Source organism: Prorops nasuta, unplaced genomic scaffold, assembly GCF_024137725.1.
Source record: "Prorops nasuta isolate Cenicafe-Biocafe unplaced genomic scaffold, Cenicafe_Pnas_1.2 PNAS00014, whole genome shotgun sequence".
Lineage (NCBI taxonomy): Eukaryota > Metazoa > Arthropoda > Insecta > Hymenoptera > Bethylidae > Prorops > Prorops nasuta.
In genome coordinates, this window is record NW_027116811.1 from 5,824,614 (window position 1) to 5,839,461 (window position 14,848).

The following is a 14,848-nucleotide window of genomic DNA, read 5'->3' on the forward strand; positions in this document are numbered from 1 at the left end:
CCTTCTATCTATCTTTCCTGTATCGATGCAGAACGTGCCCCACTTAACTACGCCGGCAATGATAAACGCTATTAAAATAAACTTACTCATTGACTGCCTTCCTGTCTTATAAACAATCTCGGTCTCTCTCTTTCTCATCCTTTCCCTCTTGTTTACCTTCCCCCTATCATCTTTTAGTACTTCTTTATCTAACCCCAATCTTTCTCATTTATGTAGTTTAAATTTTACGAATTTTCATGTTATATCGTAGCATATGCTCCTTTTATTTAGCATAACTTGTATGTTTTTCTGATCTTACACCCTGTTTTTACTTAGCTGTAGCTTAAATACCAAATGCTGATGAGTAATGTATAATAAAACGACACTATTCTTGCAAATACAATTTATTTTTCATGATTTGTACACAATGAAAAAAATATACGTGTCCGTTCATTTATAAAAATAGTATATCACAGTCATCAGGTACTATAGGATCAGCGAATCTTCGCAATGTCCTGAAATTAAGAAACGAATGTAAAGTGATAAAGAAAACAGAAAACTAATATAGATTGAAAGAGTGCAAACAAGATAGAAAGAGAAAAAAGGAAGAGAAAGAGATGCAACAGAGAGAAAGAGGGAGAGCAAGAGAAAGTGAGAATAAGGATGATATCGGTCAGTAAAAACAATATACATAGAGTAAGTGAAAGTCAGTGTAGGATTTTGCGTATTCAATGTGTATTTGATTTTTTTTTAAACAAGTCAGTTACAGTCTCCTAAAAGCATTTTTGCGGTACAGTCATAAAGTAAAAGTCTAACACATGTAAATACAAACAAGTCCATCTTCGATAAAACGTTAATCTGGTAAAGTCACTGGTTCTTTTTTCTTTCGAACAAAACAGTGTATGTGATGTAATAGTAAGTTGTTCACAAATATATAGATATTTGTATATGTATATATGTATATAAACCTAATGTTTCTCATGGCAAGATTTAATCTCTGTGATAATAGAGCTCTAATTACATAGTTGCAGAATATATATTTGTTTCTATATGTCCATCCACGAGAAGATATTCCCAAAATAAGATGTATCCATTTTGTTTCAGTATATCTTATAATCTAAAAAAAATATCGTTATTTGTATGTTACATTTACAATAAACTCTTTTGACTTTGCTATATTATATCTATGTAGCGAGCTGCCTGCTACGTAAGACGATGCCGTGATCGAATTACATATCAAATAAAACAAGTTGTATCAACTATTCAAAGTATTACTAAAGTTATATCCTATTACAAACATCTTCACACAATTCTTATACATATGCTATATGAATATAATTAACACACAATATACATGCTTATTATAATACATTACACTAAAGAAAAAAGAGAAAAACACAATTTAAAACAATAGGGATTTATAGTTACAAAGAAAAATGCGACATTTGTATAAAACCATCAAAACTTAATAACTATAATTGAAACCATAAAATCAAGAAATTAAACAAATAAAAATATATAAACAAAATTAAAAGTGAAAATCGATTAACATTATTAAACAATCGTATTAGTATAAAATTATGGAATACATCTTTTTTCGGGTTTAATATCTTTAAACTTCTTTGATCGCGGTATAATATATACAGGGTGAGGTGCTTAAAACGCCCCAGAGCATAAAGGCATAAAGATAATAAAATGTTTATTTCGCTAACTATAAAAGATGTCAATTTTTTGTAGAGGATCTTTTCAATGCTCCTTTCTATTTGCATTCAAAGAGGTCATAAACAAAAAATTGATATGTTTTAGAAGTATGCACATAGATAAATGAACTTTTCCTTCCTGTTCAAAGGCATCTTACTAGGTGCCTCACCCTTAAGTGTATGTATATAAAAAAAGGAAAGCAAAAAAACATAATATAATATATCTATGTATATAGATACTAATCTGTAATATTTTTCTTCTCTCATTGCTAATAAGTGTATAGCAGTATTGAAAATCAAATAAAAAATGCAATCGAATCCTAAGGCACAGGCTGTCTCTAAAAGCCTGTGCGAATAGTCTTAATTCTTTATAATTTTGTGAAAAGTTCATATTTTTTAAAACAAGAAATATCTACAAATCAATTTCCAATTTTCAAGATTTATAAGACACAAATATTATCACCATTTTGCAATTTGTACAATTCCCTAACTTCTTGTAACATTTATACAAGTTTTATCATTTTGCAATTATGCTCATTTACAATTTTTATTAAATACAATGGTTAAATTATTGGATAAAAACCGAACCGTGTCAAGTAATAAAGAATACGATATATACAAAATATTTCAGAAATAGATGGCCAATTTTTTAAACATCTTTTTCTTATAAAAGTTATATGAACGTCGGCTTGAATAAGATTCTTATAAGAATATATAAATATATGTGTATATATATTTTTTTTGTGTTTTTCAAATATTTGATATAAAGACTCCTCGTTTCTCAAAAAAAGTAATAGTATTTCTTCCATACTACATAAAAAATGTATTTTTTCGTATAAAATACGAAAAAATGTATTTTTTCGTATAAAATACGAAAAAATTAATTAATCCTTCTCAATAGTTTTAAATATCTTAAGTGTTAACTATTTGTAAGGACTACTATAGGAACACGTTATTCAAACATTTCTTTGATCTTATTTTACTACACGAAACACGCATGAGTAAACGCTGGTAACAATATTTTTATAAATGAAACTTGATAGTGCAAAAGTAAATCAAATTATTAATTATTCTAATATCCATCTGTCGAAGATTAATGGAAAAATATTTTCCAAGTTAAAATAAGTTTTGTTCTTTGTTAATTATCATTTAAAGTTTGGCCAAAGATTTCCAAAACACATTGTAGATGCAACTGATCATTTTAATAATGAATTAAATTGATTAATATATATGTAGTTATATATTAATGAATAATTTTAATCATACGTTACTTTTCGCACAGGCCTAATAAAATAATGTAAATTTGAATGTAGTGTCCGCGTAAAGAACAAGTAAGAATAAACGTAATGTGGATTTAATATTTCCGATAATGTTAAAATAGTAAACGTAATATACAATTTAAAGTAGGTTGGCGGAGTAGTTTCCTTGGATGCAGTGGCCCGACGTGATCAAGTGAGTCTTATAATTCGTCTCTTTTTCTGTTGCGTGCGTCCAGCTTATATATACCAGTCAGTCTGTGAAGATAAATAGAATAAATTTATTTTTCTTATGGATAATTGAGAAGAGTGCAAATGTAGATTTTTTTCTCTTTTAAAAATCAAGTTTGTTCGTCTTTATATTGTTAGGAGCGAGACTAATTAAATTCCCTGATGTGAAAAAGATAGGGTCACTCCTGTCATAAAGATTGTGTATAAAATATTGAGCTAGTTATTTTTGAGAAATGTTTCAATTATCGCCAGATCATTTTAACCACGTTTGAGTTACGCTTATGTTCTAAGATGAATATCACAGGAATTGATAAATAATCTTTTTCTTCGCATGATTTATGGAAGGCTACATTCATATTCCAATGATTTCTGAAATTCACGAAAATAGCAGCCAACTTTTAGCTGTTAAAGACTGTTGGGTAGAATATGTAATAAGGTTCTAGCAACAATCCTGATCTAGAAACTATTTTTACATGGTTTCCTCTGTTTTGCAATTCACTCACGAGGTACTTACGAAATACTCGCAAGGCCTTCAATTGTCGTCTTCATCCATTCTCAATCGTTTTCTGCGATCTTCGCCAACATTTCTCTCTTCCGCTTCTAGCACTTTTAATCGAGAGCCACAAATTTCTTGCCCATGAAGGACCTAAGGAAAAATCATTAGTTTTTAGTTAACACAGTCATTTTTTTAATATTAATTTTTAAACTAAATTTTATAGATAATGAGACAAAATGACAAGATTTCGTCAGAATCATATACATCTTATTGATTAGTATTTTTAATTTAATAATGAATGAAATAACTAAATATATTTTATTTGTTACCTTATCTTAATCATTTTGTGAGGAATGAACTAGCAAGCCTGTACTAATAGAAAGCAAAACTACAAATTTCTTGACAATTGCATAAGCTAATACAACGTAAATTCGATATTTTCGTTATTGGCTATAAATAGAAACCGATTTCGCAATTTAAGTAGAAATATTTGGGTGTAAAGGCTAGCAAATTAAAGTGAAAGCTTAATTTCATTTTCAAATACCGAGAGAAGGTCGGAAGCTATAATCAGTCTTTTGAATACTTTTTTTCTTATCATAAATTAATTATGTTCATATGTGACTGACATTGAGCAGAGGTAACATACACATACATAAATATGTAACAAGTGTGAGTTATCTTTAAATACACAAATAGTTATGATGTAGATTAATTACACTTTATGGTTGATGTTAAATATAATTTATCTCCAGTAAATATACAGCAATTTCGATATAGATTAACCAAGTGTTTTGCATTAAAAGAAAGTTATTTAACTTTATAAAAAACAATTTCTTTCGATTTTCTTTAATTTAAATGATGCATTTATCACGTTTATAAAATACTACCGATTTCATCCGTATAGAAGCACGTAACTTTAAAATTGTTTCCATAAAAGTTAAAGTAATTATACTGGTTGGCCTATTAACTATGACTAAACTTATAAATTTTGAAACTTAATATTTTTAAGAAAAAAGATCCTGTACCGTTTTTAAATCTTGCTCTTAATGAACAATTTAAAAACTCCTTAATTCGAGACTTTTTTGCCTTAGAATTATTCTGAATTAATCTGACTAAGAGAAACAGATAACTGGATTGCTTTACCGATTAAAAGCGTCGCAAATTAAGCAATCTTTAATCCTTAATAACTTCTTCGTTAACCTTTAAACTCTCGCGCGCCACTTAAACAGTACGAGACCATAATGGTGACTTTCCATATTAAATATCTTATTGATAGTTAAAATGGTCATAGATCAATTTTAAAAATTTATTTTGAAAAAGCACTGGAAATTTAAAGATCAATAGCTAGATTTATAAAAAGTACAGGTATTTTTTTCTGAAGCAATTTTTCTTTTATATTTCAAATGAATTAGAACAGGTCAGTTATGTATAATTAAAGTTATGTAAAATATACTTAACCGAGTAGCTCAACTGATATTTAACTGAGATTTCCGATACAATGAATCCACTCATTGAAGCTATCTAAATTTACACGTTTGGCCATAGTTAGCCAAACCACCCAGTATAATTAACATACTGTAATTAATTAACATAAGCTAAATGTAGCTCTTCGATAGAAACATAGAAATTAAATAAAAATTAATGAAATGTAATAATTAGGAGCCTACCTCAATAGCTTCATTTGCACTTTCTACTGTAGCATATTTGGCATAGCCACAATTCTTTCCCGGTAACATATATACATCTATTAAATTTCCAAATCTACAAAATGCATCCTTCATAGCATAAATAGGTGGAACTGGAGGGCCGCATACTATAAAACACCTTTTAGCAACATCTGCGTCTATACTTGCCATCGGCTGGGGAGGTGGTAATTTCACACTTATGTTGTGTTCTAAACCTAAAATTATCAGAATCTTATGAAATCGTCAAAGTATAAAAGTTGTGGAAAATTGGTATTATCAATTTAAACTAACTCGGTGCTGTAAGTCCAGCTGCTTGAATTAAGGATGTTGCTTGAGCAATTGTTTCTGCTAAATGTGCCAAGTCTGTTCTTGTATTTGCTAAACCTCCTAAATTAGAGCTTCCAGGATTAGGTCCACCTTTCTGCTGTGGTGCACTAGAAAAGTCTGGTTTTACTATCATCCTATGACCAGGTGGATATTCAAACCCATGAAACTTTTCACGTGCATAAGCAGCAGCACTGGGATTAGAATAAACTACCGTAGCTTGTCCTCTTGGCATTCTATATCTAACATCAGTTTTTAAATCACAGTAATCCATACCAGGCACAATATCAAATAGCCTCCAAAGCTGATCTTGATTTAATGCTGGGTGAGCTATTACTTGTAAACGAGTATAGCCCTCTGAATTTGGATAATTTGTTGCTATTTCTAAGCTAATAGTGCTTTTTCCAAAATGTGATGAGCTGCTTCCAAAATTATCATAAGGCATCGATAAACCATTGCTATATTTAGAGTCTATATGTTCAGGTTTAGGTTTCTTTGGCTTAGCAAATACAGCCTTATATTTCCTATCGCACTCTTCAAATGCTCTAGCTGCGCTAGAAACTTTTCTAAACTTTACATATCCAAATCCTTTTGACTCACTTGTATTTCTATCTTTTACTACAGTTGCATATTCAATTGCTCCAAATTTAGAAAATTCCTGTTGGAGTTCACTGTCAGTCATCGACTTTGGCAATACACAAAATAATCGGACCCATCTCTCCTCCTCATTTGTCTCACGGACAGAACCCTGGTCACGGCTGTACAAACATAAAATGTAAATAATCTTCTATTGACATAAATAAGGCATTTCTATTAATACCAACTTACTTGGATGCTATCATGACTTTAATTGGCCTACCAACATTTCCCAGCATTTTTCCATTCATCTCCTCCAAAGCAAAGGCTGCTTCTGATGTCTTGGAGAATTTGATATACGTTACTCCTATAAAATAATTATTGACTATATAAGCAAGAAACTAAGACTTATGACAGAAGCAGCAAATCTTTAATAGAATTAAAAATTAATAAATATTATTGATTGGATGAAGTTTACAACAATAAATCACCTTTATTTTCTCCTGTATTGCGATCCTTAACAACCCAGATATCTTCGATTTTTCCAAATTTCTCGAATGCTTTGCGAAGATCATCCTCTTCAAGGCTTTTGTGGCAAATGACGAATAATCGTGAATTTGGCGGATCGTCATTTTTTGAACGTAGATCTGTCTGTGAGTAATAAGAGTCTCGTTCTCTGTGATCAGCCATTTTGCAAATGAGCACTACACACACTACGCATGAAAAGTTTGACTACTACCAACAGACTACACTCGTATACTGATCTGATCACTACGTTCAGACGTTCAGTTTTTAGAGTTTAGCTGTTTGAGTTTCTGTCTGTCGCCTGTCGCTCCTCTCTGCTCCTAGCTCTCACTCTATCACTCTTGCACTTACACTCCACACCTCCTTCCAATCCCTCAGCACCTCCACTCCACCTCAACTCCACCAAACCGCTTCATCTCCCTTCTCCCCTCCTTTCATAACAGGCTGGGCTGTGCTGTGACTCGTTCTCTCCGTCTTTCCTTCTCCCCTCCTGTTACTCTTCCTTTTTTACTTTTTCAATCAGACTTCAGAAACTCCAACTATTTCCACAGGATCGTATATAAAAATTGCAACATTAAGCAAACATTGACTCTTTCTTTATCCATTTATCCTTTATAATTTTATTCTCATTTTTCATAAAAAACTAATATTAAAAATTACAAAAATTTTGATGCATTATTTAAATTTCAAATATATGTATCTCACTTATGGAAAATTGTAAAATATAGTTACACAATTTTTATAAAAAAACGATTGCCTAGTGAATTATCGAATAAAATCAGTTATATTTGTTTAAATCCTTACCTATATTGATTCAGAAAAAATTAATCAGCAGATATATTAATTTTAAAACCACAGATAAAACTGATAGATAAATCAGATTTTCTTGGTTTAGTGATAAAGAAATTTTTAAGTATAACAATACACCATTTGATTTAATTTTAATTAAAGTAATACTATAATGTGTAATATCTTTGTAATATTGTACAACTATCGTTTTTGCGAGTATAAAATAAATGGTCTTTATTTCATAACAAATATTAAACATAAACCAGAGAAAAAAAAAGCCAAATTTTCTTAATAGAATTATTAAATAATAATAAACAAAATATTCCATTTTCAAAATAAATGTAAACTCTAATAAATTTCAACTAATTGTTCACAGAGAAGCGTAATCGAAGTTGCAAATTACGGTAATTAATGAAATATAGCTTCTTTAAATCTTTTTGTAAAGACAGTAGTATCTATTTTTTCTAATATTACTTGCCATCGAGACATTACCGTGTTTCTTGGTTAATAGTCGATTGATCTTAAATGGTTGAATAAATTAAGAACCGAGGTTTCTACGCTCCTGAAGACAGTAAAAGTTTGATATCTCATCAAACGTTAGACCACATTGAACTTTCAGGATATCTGTTCCATACAGTGATTATGCTCCAGTATTTCCATTTCTATTTTCCTTGATATGAAAGAGAAATTTAGATAATAACATAATGACACATTTTGCGGCAGTCCTTCTGACAGAGATCGCCAAGTGAACCAACCGTTACTAAATACAATACTTCCTCATCTTCCCCATTTCCCTTACACTTCTGTGAGTAGTACCGGGTTCTCGATTTCTCCTGTTTCATTTTTCAATTTAAAAAGTGGACTACAATAAAATTAATTATACTAATCGTCCCATACGATTTTCCTCGCATAATTAAATATAAACGACGTAAGGTCAGAATGAAAATAACTGTGGTAAATTAAAAAACAGTGTATATTGGTAGTTTCTCATTTACATAAATTAAAAATTATGCTGTAAATGTTTTAATGAATATTATAATATTGCTTTGTACCCTGCAAGCTTTGTAGAATTTTTATAAATAAGATAAAGACCTTTATAAATAATAAATTGATCTGTATATACATATAAAAATATAGTTTCATGGAATATTGCTCTGTATTTGATATATGGTTTTATGCATCGTAGGTAGAAGCAGATACATTCCCACCATGACCAGTCCAGTTTGTGTGAACAAACTTTCCTTCTTGGCCAAGTAACTCATAAGTATGAGCTCCAAAATAGTCCCTCTGGGCTTGCAACAAGTTAGCTGGTAGCTTAGCTGTTCTGTATCCATCGTAGAAGGCTAATGCAGCAGATAAAGCAGGTACTGGTACTCCAAGCATTACAGCTGAAGATACAACGACCCTAAGACTATTCTGACATTTGTTCATTGCTTTTGAGAAGAAATCATCCAGTAGTAGATTATTCAACTTAGGGTTTTTGTCAAAAGCTACTTTAATATCTTGCAGAAATACACTGTAATGAAAATTACATATTTAATTGTTGTATTTCTCTAAGAAATTAATAATTTTGTTTCTTTTGCATTAAAAAGCAGTGTCTTTACCTTCTAATAATACAGCCTCCTCTCCACATAAGTGCAATTCCACCATAATTTAAATTCCAATTGTGAACCTTAGCCGCTTCTCTAAGTAGCATGAATCCTTGTGCATATGAAATAATTTTTGAAGCATACAGAGCCAATTTTAGATGGTCAAGGAATTTCGTTTTATCTAATTCTATACCACTAGTAGGTCCTTTTAATATTGAGCTTGCTTCTATTCTTTCTGCTTGAAGTGCCGAAAGACATCTGGCAAATACAGATTCACCAATTAGAGTAACAGGTACACCATAATCCAATGCAGAAATAGCTGTCCACTTTCCAGTACCCTTCTGACCAGCAGTATCTCTTATTCTCTCTAAAAGGTAACCCTTTTCATCTTTATATTTAAGGATATCTCTAGTAATTTCAATCAAAAATGAATTTAATTCTTCTTTATTCCATTTATCAAAGGTTGTACTCATTTCATCTTGTTGCAATTTTAGACCTGTTCTCATAATGTCATATGCTTCACAAATTAATTGCATGTCCCCATATTCAATTCCATTATGAACCATTTTTACAAAGTGTCCAGCACCTGTTTCCCCTACCCAATCGCAGCAGGGTTCTCCATTGGCTTTAGCACAAATTGCCTGAAATACAAAAAATTATTTAAAATTATTGATATTAAAAGTTTTAAATGCAGATATAATAATTTAAACATACTTGAAATATAGGTTTTATATGTGGCCAAGCTTTAGGATTTCCCCCAGGCATCAAAGATGGGCCATACCTTGCACCATCCTCTCCACCACTCACTCCACTACCCACAAATAAAATTCCTTGTTTCTCTAATTTTTCTGTTCTGATTTGAGTATCTTTGTACTCAGAATTACCTCCATCGATAATAATATCACCAGTAGACAACAAAGGTACTAATTGCTCAATAAATGCATCAACAGCAGGTCCAGCTGTTTATTAAATATAAAAATCAGTTGTTAATAATTAGTAAAAAATTATGTAATTTTAACAACAAACATAAAGGAAAAGAACAGCATTTACCTTTTACCAATAACATAATTCTTCTTGGGAGCTTGAGTTTATTAACCATTTCCTTTAAGCTAAAAGCACCAATAATTTTGGTTCCTTTTGCCTCATTTTCCAGGAAAGATTTAACTTTTTCTGTGGTTCTATTGTAAGCACATACAACAAATCCATGGTCATTCATATTTAAGATTAAGTTCTGTCCCATTACTGCCAGCCCAATAAGGGCAATATCTGCTACTCTATAAGGAGTTAAAAAAAAGCAAAATGAAAACCAAATTTAAGTAATGTAACTATTTTTATCAATCGTAATCAAATTGTGTGACATTATTTTGAATGGTAAACAAATATACTTGTTTATTGACTAGAGAAATAGCTTAAACATTAAATACTTATTCATCAATTAAAATGCTTTTCAATGCATTCTTGAAAAATACTCACTACCAACTTATAATTTTTATAACAATATTATTGATTTAAAAAGAATTCGATTTATCCTTATATGAAACGTATAATTGAATAAATCTTTTCTTCTAATTGAAAATTAATAGTCAATTGTACTGCAAATTTAGAATAATATTTTTAAATGTTACTTACTGTTCAGTCATGATTTAAATTCGAGAGTAAAGCTGATAAAAAGGAAACTGGCTACTTTTGTAGAAACTTGAATAGTCTAAAATGTAAATGTTAAATGCCTTGAGCTAATCTAACTTGCTCAGGATTATTACACCAACAGAGGACGTCTACGGCTTACGGACGTTTAGTGCTTCGTAATATCAGCCGACTTTTTGTAAGCCAATCGTACGCGCGCAATATCTCTGTATTCTCCAGATTTCCATAACCAATACATTCAAGACTTCTTTTCACGTGACTAATCCCGTTTTATGTGTGTATTATCTTGAAAACCAACAAAATTATTTCTACCGCAAAACCGCAACATTTCCGTTTCTTTGTATAACTTTATTTTAACCTAAAATTAGCAAAATTTAATATTCTGTATATATATATATATATATATATATTACATTTTCTGTTAATTAAAAGTAAAGTTTAAATTTAAAAAAATGAGAAATATCATACTTATAAAGACTAATTTGATTTTTGAATGAAAACAAAACGTATTAAAATTTTGACTTACAAATTATGTCTATAAATTGTAGAATATGTATTTGAGGATTTTGAGGCGCGTTCCACTTAAAATCCAAAATTCTCGTAATATATAATAGCTGTGTTTTATTTAGCAAAAAGTTGCTACACTTTTTACACTTAGTGCACTTTTTAAGGTGTCAACTTATACAATGGACAAAGACAGAAATACGGAAAGTGTAGAAAAGTGTTAAAAGTGTAGCTAAATAAAACACAGCTAATAATTCATGTGACATGTATTATACCGCTTTTAGTTGGCTAGCCCCATAGTCAGGCTTGATGGCGTTGTCTATTAGTGGAACGCCCTTGATTTTGTCTGCATTTTGCAAGTTATAAATGAAAAAATTGAAACAATTATGAATATTATCAAAAAGAATAAAAAAACATAAATATATATAAGTTAAACATATTTTATAAGATAAATTACGTAAAAATTTGGTTGTATCCTTGAATAATTTTGCACTTTGCAGTTAATATAAAAAGAGGAAGAAGCTAAGAAATAAACCTATTAATGATTTTTAACAACATATATATTTTTCTTATTCAACAATGTAATCCAAATATAATAAAGTAAAATAATAAAAATAATAGACTATTTTTTTTACAGGAAAACAAGTACTTTACAAAATTTATAAAATATATTTTTCGCGCGTTCGTTTTCAAGAAAGGAATTGGACCAATGAAGGCACAGCATGGATCGTATAAGTGCGTATAACGTCACAATAAAAGCGTTTTGAACAACTGATTGGCCGAGCAGAGCCTTTAATTGAAAGTGCAACATGTCGTGATAGGAGCGATCTGCTTGATTAGATTTATAGTAAGTAAAGTAGAAGAAAGAGTAAGTCTGCTGAAAAATTCGCTTTTTGCTTTATGCAAAGTTCATCTTGTTCAATGGAGATTTAATAGGTCTTGCTAGGTGATCAATTTGCTAGAATTTTTTTAAAAAGATGAAAAACTCCAATCTCGCGAACGTCAACACTGTTACGAAAGCTGGAAAAGAGAAAGCAAACATAACCCCGCGACAATAAGATGTCCTATTTTCAAGATCAAACGCTTCCTTCTTATCGCCAATAAAAAAGTGTGAATAGATAAACATTCGTACTGGAAAATATTGGAAAATTAATATCAAATTACAACAAAATGGGACTTTTATTTTCCAAGCTCTGGAGCTTTTTTGGAAATGAAGGTAAATAACAGCTCTCCATATTCCAATTGTTACATGATAATCCTATAATTTATGCGCTTTGCCAATTTAACCATATGGAGCTTCTTTCTTTGCTCTGTAAATATCCAACAATCTATCCTTTATTTGTCCTTGTTTTGAATTCTTGATGATTTCAATACTGATTACTCTTATCTGTGATTAAAGATAACTAACTGAAATTTCAATGTTAATTTTATTTGTTTATAAAAAATATGTTTAATTTCTTTGAAAAGTTTGAATTTTTTATACTGTTTCACTTTTCCTAATGGCTCAATTTTCAGAACACAAAATAGTTATGGTTGGTTTGGATAATGCAGGCAAAACTACTATTTTATATCAATTCCTAATGAATGAAGTGGTTCATACATCACCTACTATTGGCTCAAATGTAGAGGAAGTTGTATGGAAAAATATTCACTTTATTATGTGGGATTTGGGAGGACAACAAAGTCTCAGAGCTGCATGGTCTACATATTATACAAATACTGAATTTATTATAATGGTTATAGATAGTACAGATAGAGAAAGACTAAGTGTAATACGGGAAGAGTTGTACTCTATGTTGAATCATGAAGAGCTTAGTAAAGCTAATGTCTTAGTTTATGCAAATAAACAAGATTTAAAAGGCAGTATGAGTGCTGCCGAAATTTCTCGCCAGTTGGATTTAACTTCTATCAAAAAGCATCAATGGCATATTCAGAGCTGCTGTGCATTAACAGGAGAAGGGTATATTTTGACATATTTATTCTTCTATTATAACCTGCGTATGAAATGAAATAATAATATAACCTATGAATTACAGGCTCTACCAAGGCTTAGAATGGATTGTAAGTCGCTTGAAAAAAACATGACGTACAATATAAATTAAATTGTGTTGATAAAACATACTAAAAATTATATGGCCAGAAAGGTTTTACTATCATGATGGTTATGTAAACTTAAACAAATTTAATACTTCTTCTGACTAGAATAATAGATGTTATTTTGATCCAGGGGTGTAAACAATGGTACAGAGGTAGTTGTAAATACAACATTATATTATTTCAATCTGCACAATCATGTTATGTAAAAAGATTTGTAGCAAAAATTATTCAATTCTTTAACAACCATTTTTAACTAACAAAAATTAGAACTGTTCAATGTTTCCAATCCATGGATGATTTTTTGTGAGGGTACTCAAACATATTATGTACATAACTTTTTATACTCCCTGTTAATGATAAATAATTAAAATGCCAGAAACGAAAAAACCAGAATTCAAAAGAGAATTTAAGATTAATGAGCAGCTTTGAGAAAACTAAAGAAACAAGACGGATGTAACGAAAAAAGCTACTCTGTGATACGGGGATTGAATAGTGTATATAATAAAAAAGATGCAAATTAAAGAAAAAGAAAGAATAAAAAACATTGATAAGCTTTCTGAGACGAGTTAAAAGAGAATTTACTTAAAATAAGATTTATTTACTTTTTTTCTTTAATAAGAATCGATTGACATCTCATGGTTGTCCAGCAGCTATATATTGACTTTATTTGAATAGAAACAATTGGGATGATTAGTTTTTATATAGGAATACTCTGAAATTAGTTTTATTTGTAATATAAGATGAAAACAGCGATTTACAAGTATTTACGAAATAGTAATTTTAAGAGTTGTTAAAACCACCATAGAAAGAATAAAACCGTCTGAAGCTAGTGTGAGATCTGACTCAATGTTGCATAAAAGTGAAATATTACTTTTCTCATATTGAGAAAATGCTCTGAACCATAATGGCTAACTGCCATCATTACAATTTTATTTTTAAATTGCCATAGAGCAAGAATCGACTACATATTCTTCAACATTCGCAGTGTATTTTCTCGGTTTCTAGAAAAAATAGCTAGTTTTAAAATATAAGATACATTTTTGACATTAAAGTTTTTATTGTAATTTGTTGCGAGAATTAAGAGACTCAATTAGCGACATATATTTTGAGGATCGAAGTATAAAATTTTCAAATTTTTGTGAGCAAGCTTTTTATTGCCGAAAATTGTTTATAATAATACTGTTTCGATATATATGTAAATATATATACTTATGGAAAAAAAAATCTCACAAAATTCAAATTTAATATGGTATCTTAAATTCTTATATGTAAAATTACCTATCTTAGTTTTCAATTCTATTATCCGACTTGTGTAAAAATTCAACTTCTTCAAAATAATATTAATAATAACAATGTATAATAGAGTTGGTTTTTATATTGTTTAAAATGTGAAAGAAATTATACGTAATATACCCATATTAGATTACGTTTTATTGAATATTTAAGATGTTGA

At 29.9% G+C, this 14,848-nt stretch overlaps 3 protein-coding genes across 6 annotated transcripts; 1 reads left to right on the forward strand and 2 right to left on the reverse strand.

Annotated features, from left to right (window-relative positions):
- Positions 1-86: 86 nt before the first annotated feature.
- Positions 87-7,152, reverse strand: LOC136778502 (RNA-binding protein 45). Of its 4 annotated transcripts, XR_010823436.1 has the most exons (7): positions 6,739-7,152; positions 6,500-6,614; positions 5,639-6,429; positions 5,330-5,562; positions 3,681-3,812; positions 3,075-3,193; positions 90-494 (listed from the first exon to the last, which is right to left on the reverse strand). XR_010823436.1 is itself a non-coding variant. In XM_066735410.1 (6 exons), the coding sequence occupies exons 1-5, from the start codon at positions 6,935-6,937 to the stop codon at positions 3,699-3,701; spliced, it is 1,446 nt and encodes a 481-aa protein (XP_066591507.1). In that variant the 5' UTR covers positions 6,938-7,152; the 3' UTR covers positions 87-3,193; positions 3,681-3,698. The 4 variants fall into 4 exon arrangements, 3 of the variants coding, with proteins under 3 accessions (XP_066591507.1, XP_066591505.1, XP_066591506.1); XM_066735410.1 differs by having other exon boundaries at positions 87-3,193; positions 5,330-5,556; XM_066735408.1 differs by having other exon boundaries at positions 88-3,193.
- A 1,365-nt stretch (positions 7,153-8,517) lies between these two features.
- Positions 8,518-10,921, reverse strand: Pgd (phosphogluconate dehydrogenase). The gene is made up of 5 exons (XM_066734939.1): positions 10,780-10,921; positions 10,201-10,424; positions 9,865-10,109; positions 9,166-9,791; positions 8,518-9,077 (listed from the first exon to the last, which is right to left on the reverse strand). The coding sequence occupies exons 1-5, from the start codon at positions 10,788-10,790 to the stop codon at positions 8,735-8,737; spliced, it is 1,449 nt and encodes a 482-aa protein (XP_066591036.1). The 5' UTR covers positions 10,791-10,921; the 3' UTR covers positions 8,518-8,734.
- A 14-nt stretch (positions 10,922-10,935) lies between these two features.
- Arl5 (ADP-ribosylation factor-like 5) lies at positions 10,936-14,754 on the forward strand. Its single transcript, XM_066734946.1, has 5 exons — positions 10,936-11,068; positions 11,936-12,145; positions 12,235-12,514; positions 12,814-13,258; positions 13,335-14,754. Exons 3-5 carry the CDS (start codon positions 12,469-12,471, stop codon positions 13,381-13,383), a joined length of 540 nt encoding a protein of 179 aa, XP_066591043.1. The 5' UTR covers positions 10,936-11,068; positions 11,936-12,145; positions 12,235-12,468; the 3' UTR covers positions 13,384-14,754.
- The last annotated feature ends 94 nt before the right edge of the window (positions 14,755-14,848 follow it).

Bases quoted from the DNA above. Each gene is read 5' to 3' on its own strand.
- LOC136778502 (XM_066735408.1), bottom strand. From the start codon at position 6,937: ATGGCTGATCACAGAGAACGAGACTCTTATTACTCACAGACAGATCTA. The intron at 6,430-6,499 runs GTAAGTTGGTAT...ATGTTTGTACAG, and splicing joins AAAGTCATGATAGCATCCAA to CCGTGACCAGGGTTCTGTCC. The intron at 3,813-5,329 runs GTAGGCTCCTAA...ATTTTTCCTTAG, and splicing joins GTGCAAATGAAGCTATTGAG to GTCCTTCATGGGCAAGAAAT.
- Pgd (XM_066734939.1), bottom strand. The intron at 10,110-10,200 runs GTAAATGCTGTT...TTTAATAAACAG, and splicing joins AATTATGTTATTGGTAAAAG to CTGGACCTGCTGTTGATGCA. The intron at 9,792-9,864 runs GTATGTTTAAAT...TTTGTATTTCAG, and splicing joins ATATAAAACCTATATTTCAA to GCAATTTGTGCTAAAGCCAA.
- Arl5 (XM_066734946.1), top strand. From the start codon at position 12,469: ATGGGACTTTTATTTTCCAAGCTCTGGAGCTTTTTTGGAAATGAAG. The intron at 12,515-12,813 runs GTAAATAACAGC...CTCAATTTTCAG, and splicing joins GAGCTTTTTTGGAAATGAAG to AACACAAAATAGTTATGGTT. The intron at 13,259-13,334 runs GTATATTTTGAC...TATGAATTACAG, and splicing joins TGTGCATTAACAGGAGAAGG to GCTCTACCAAGGCTTAGAAT.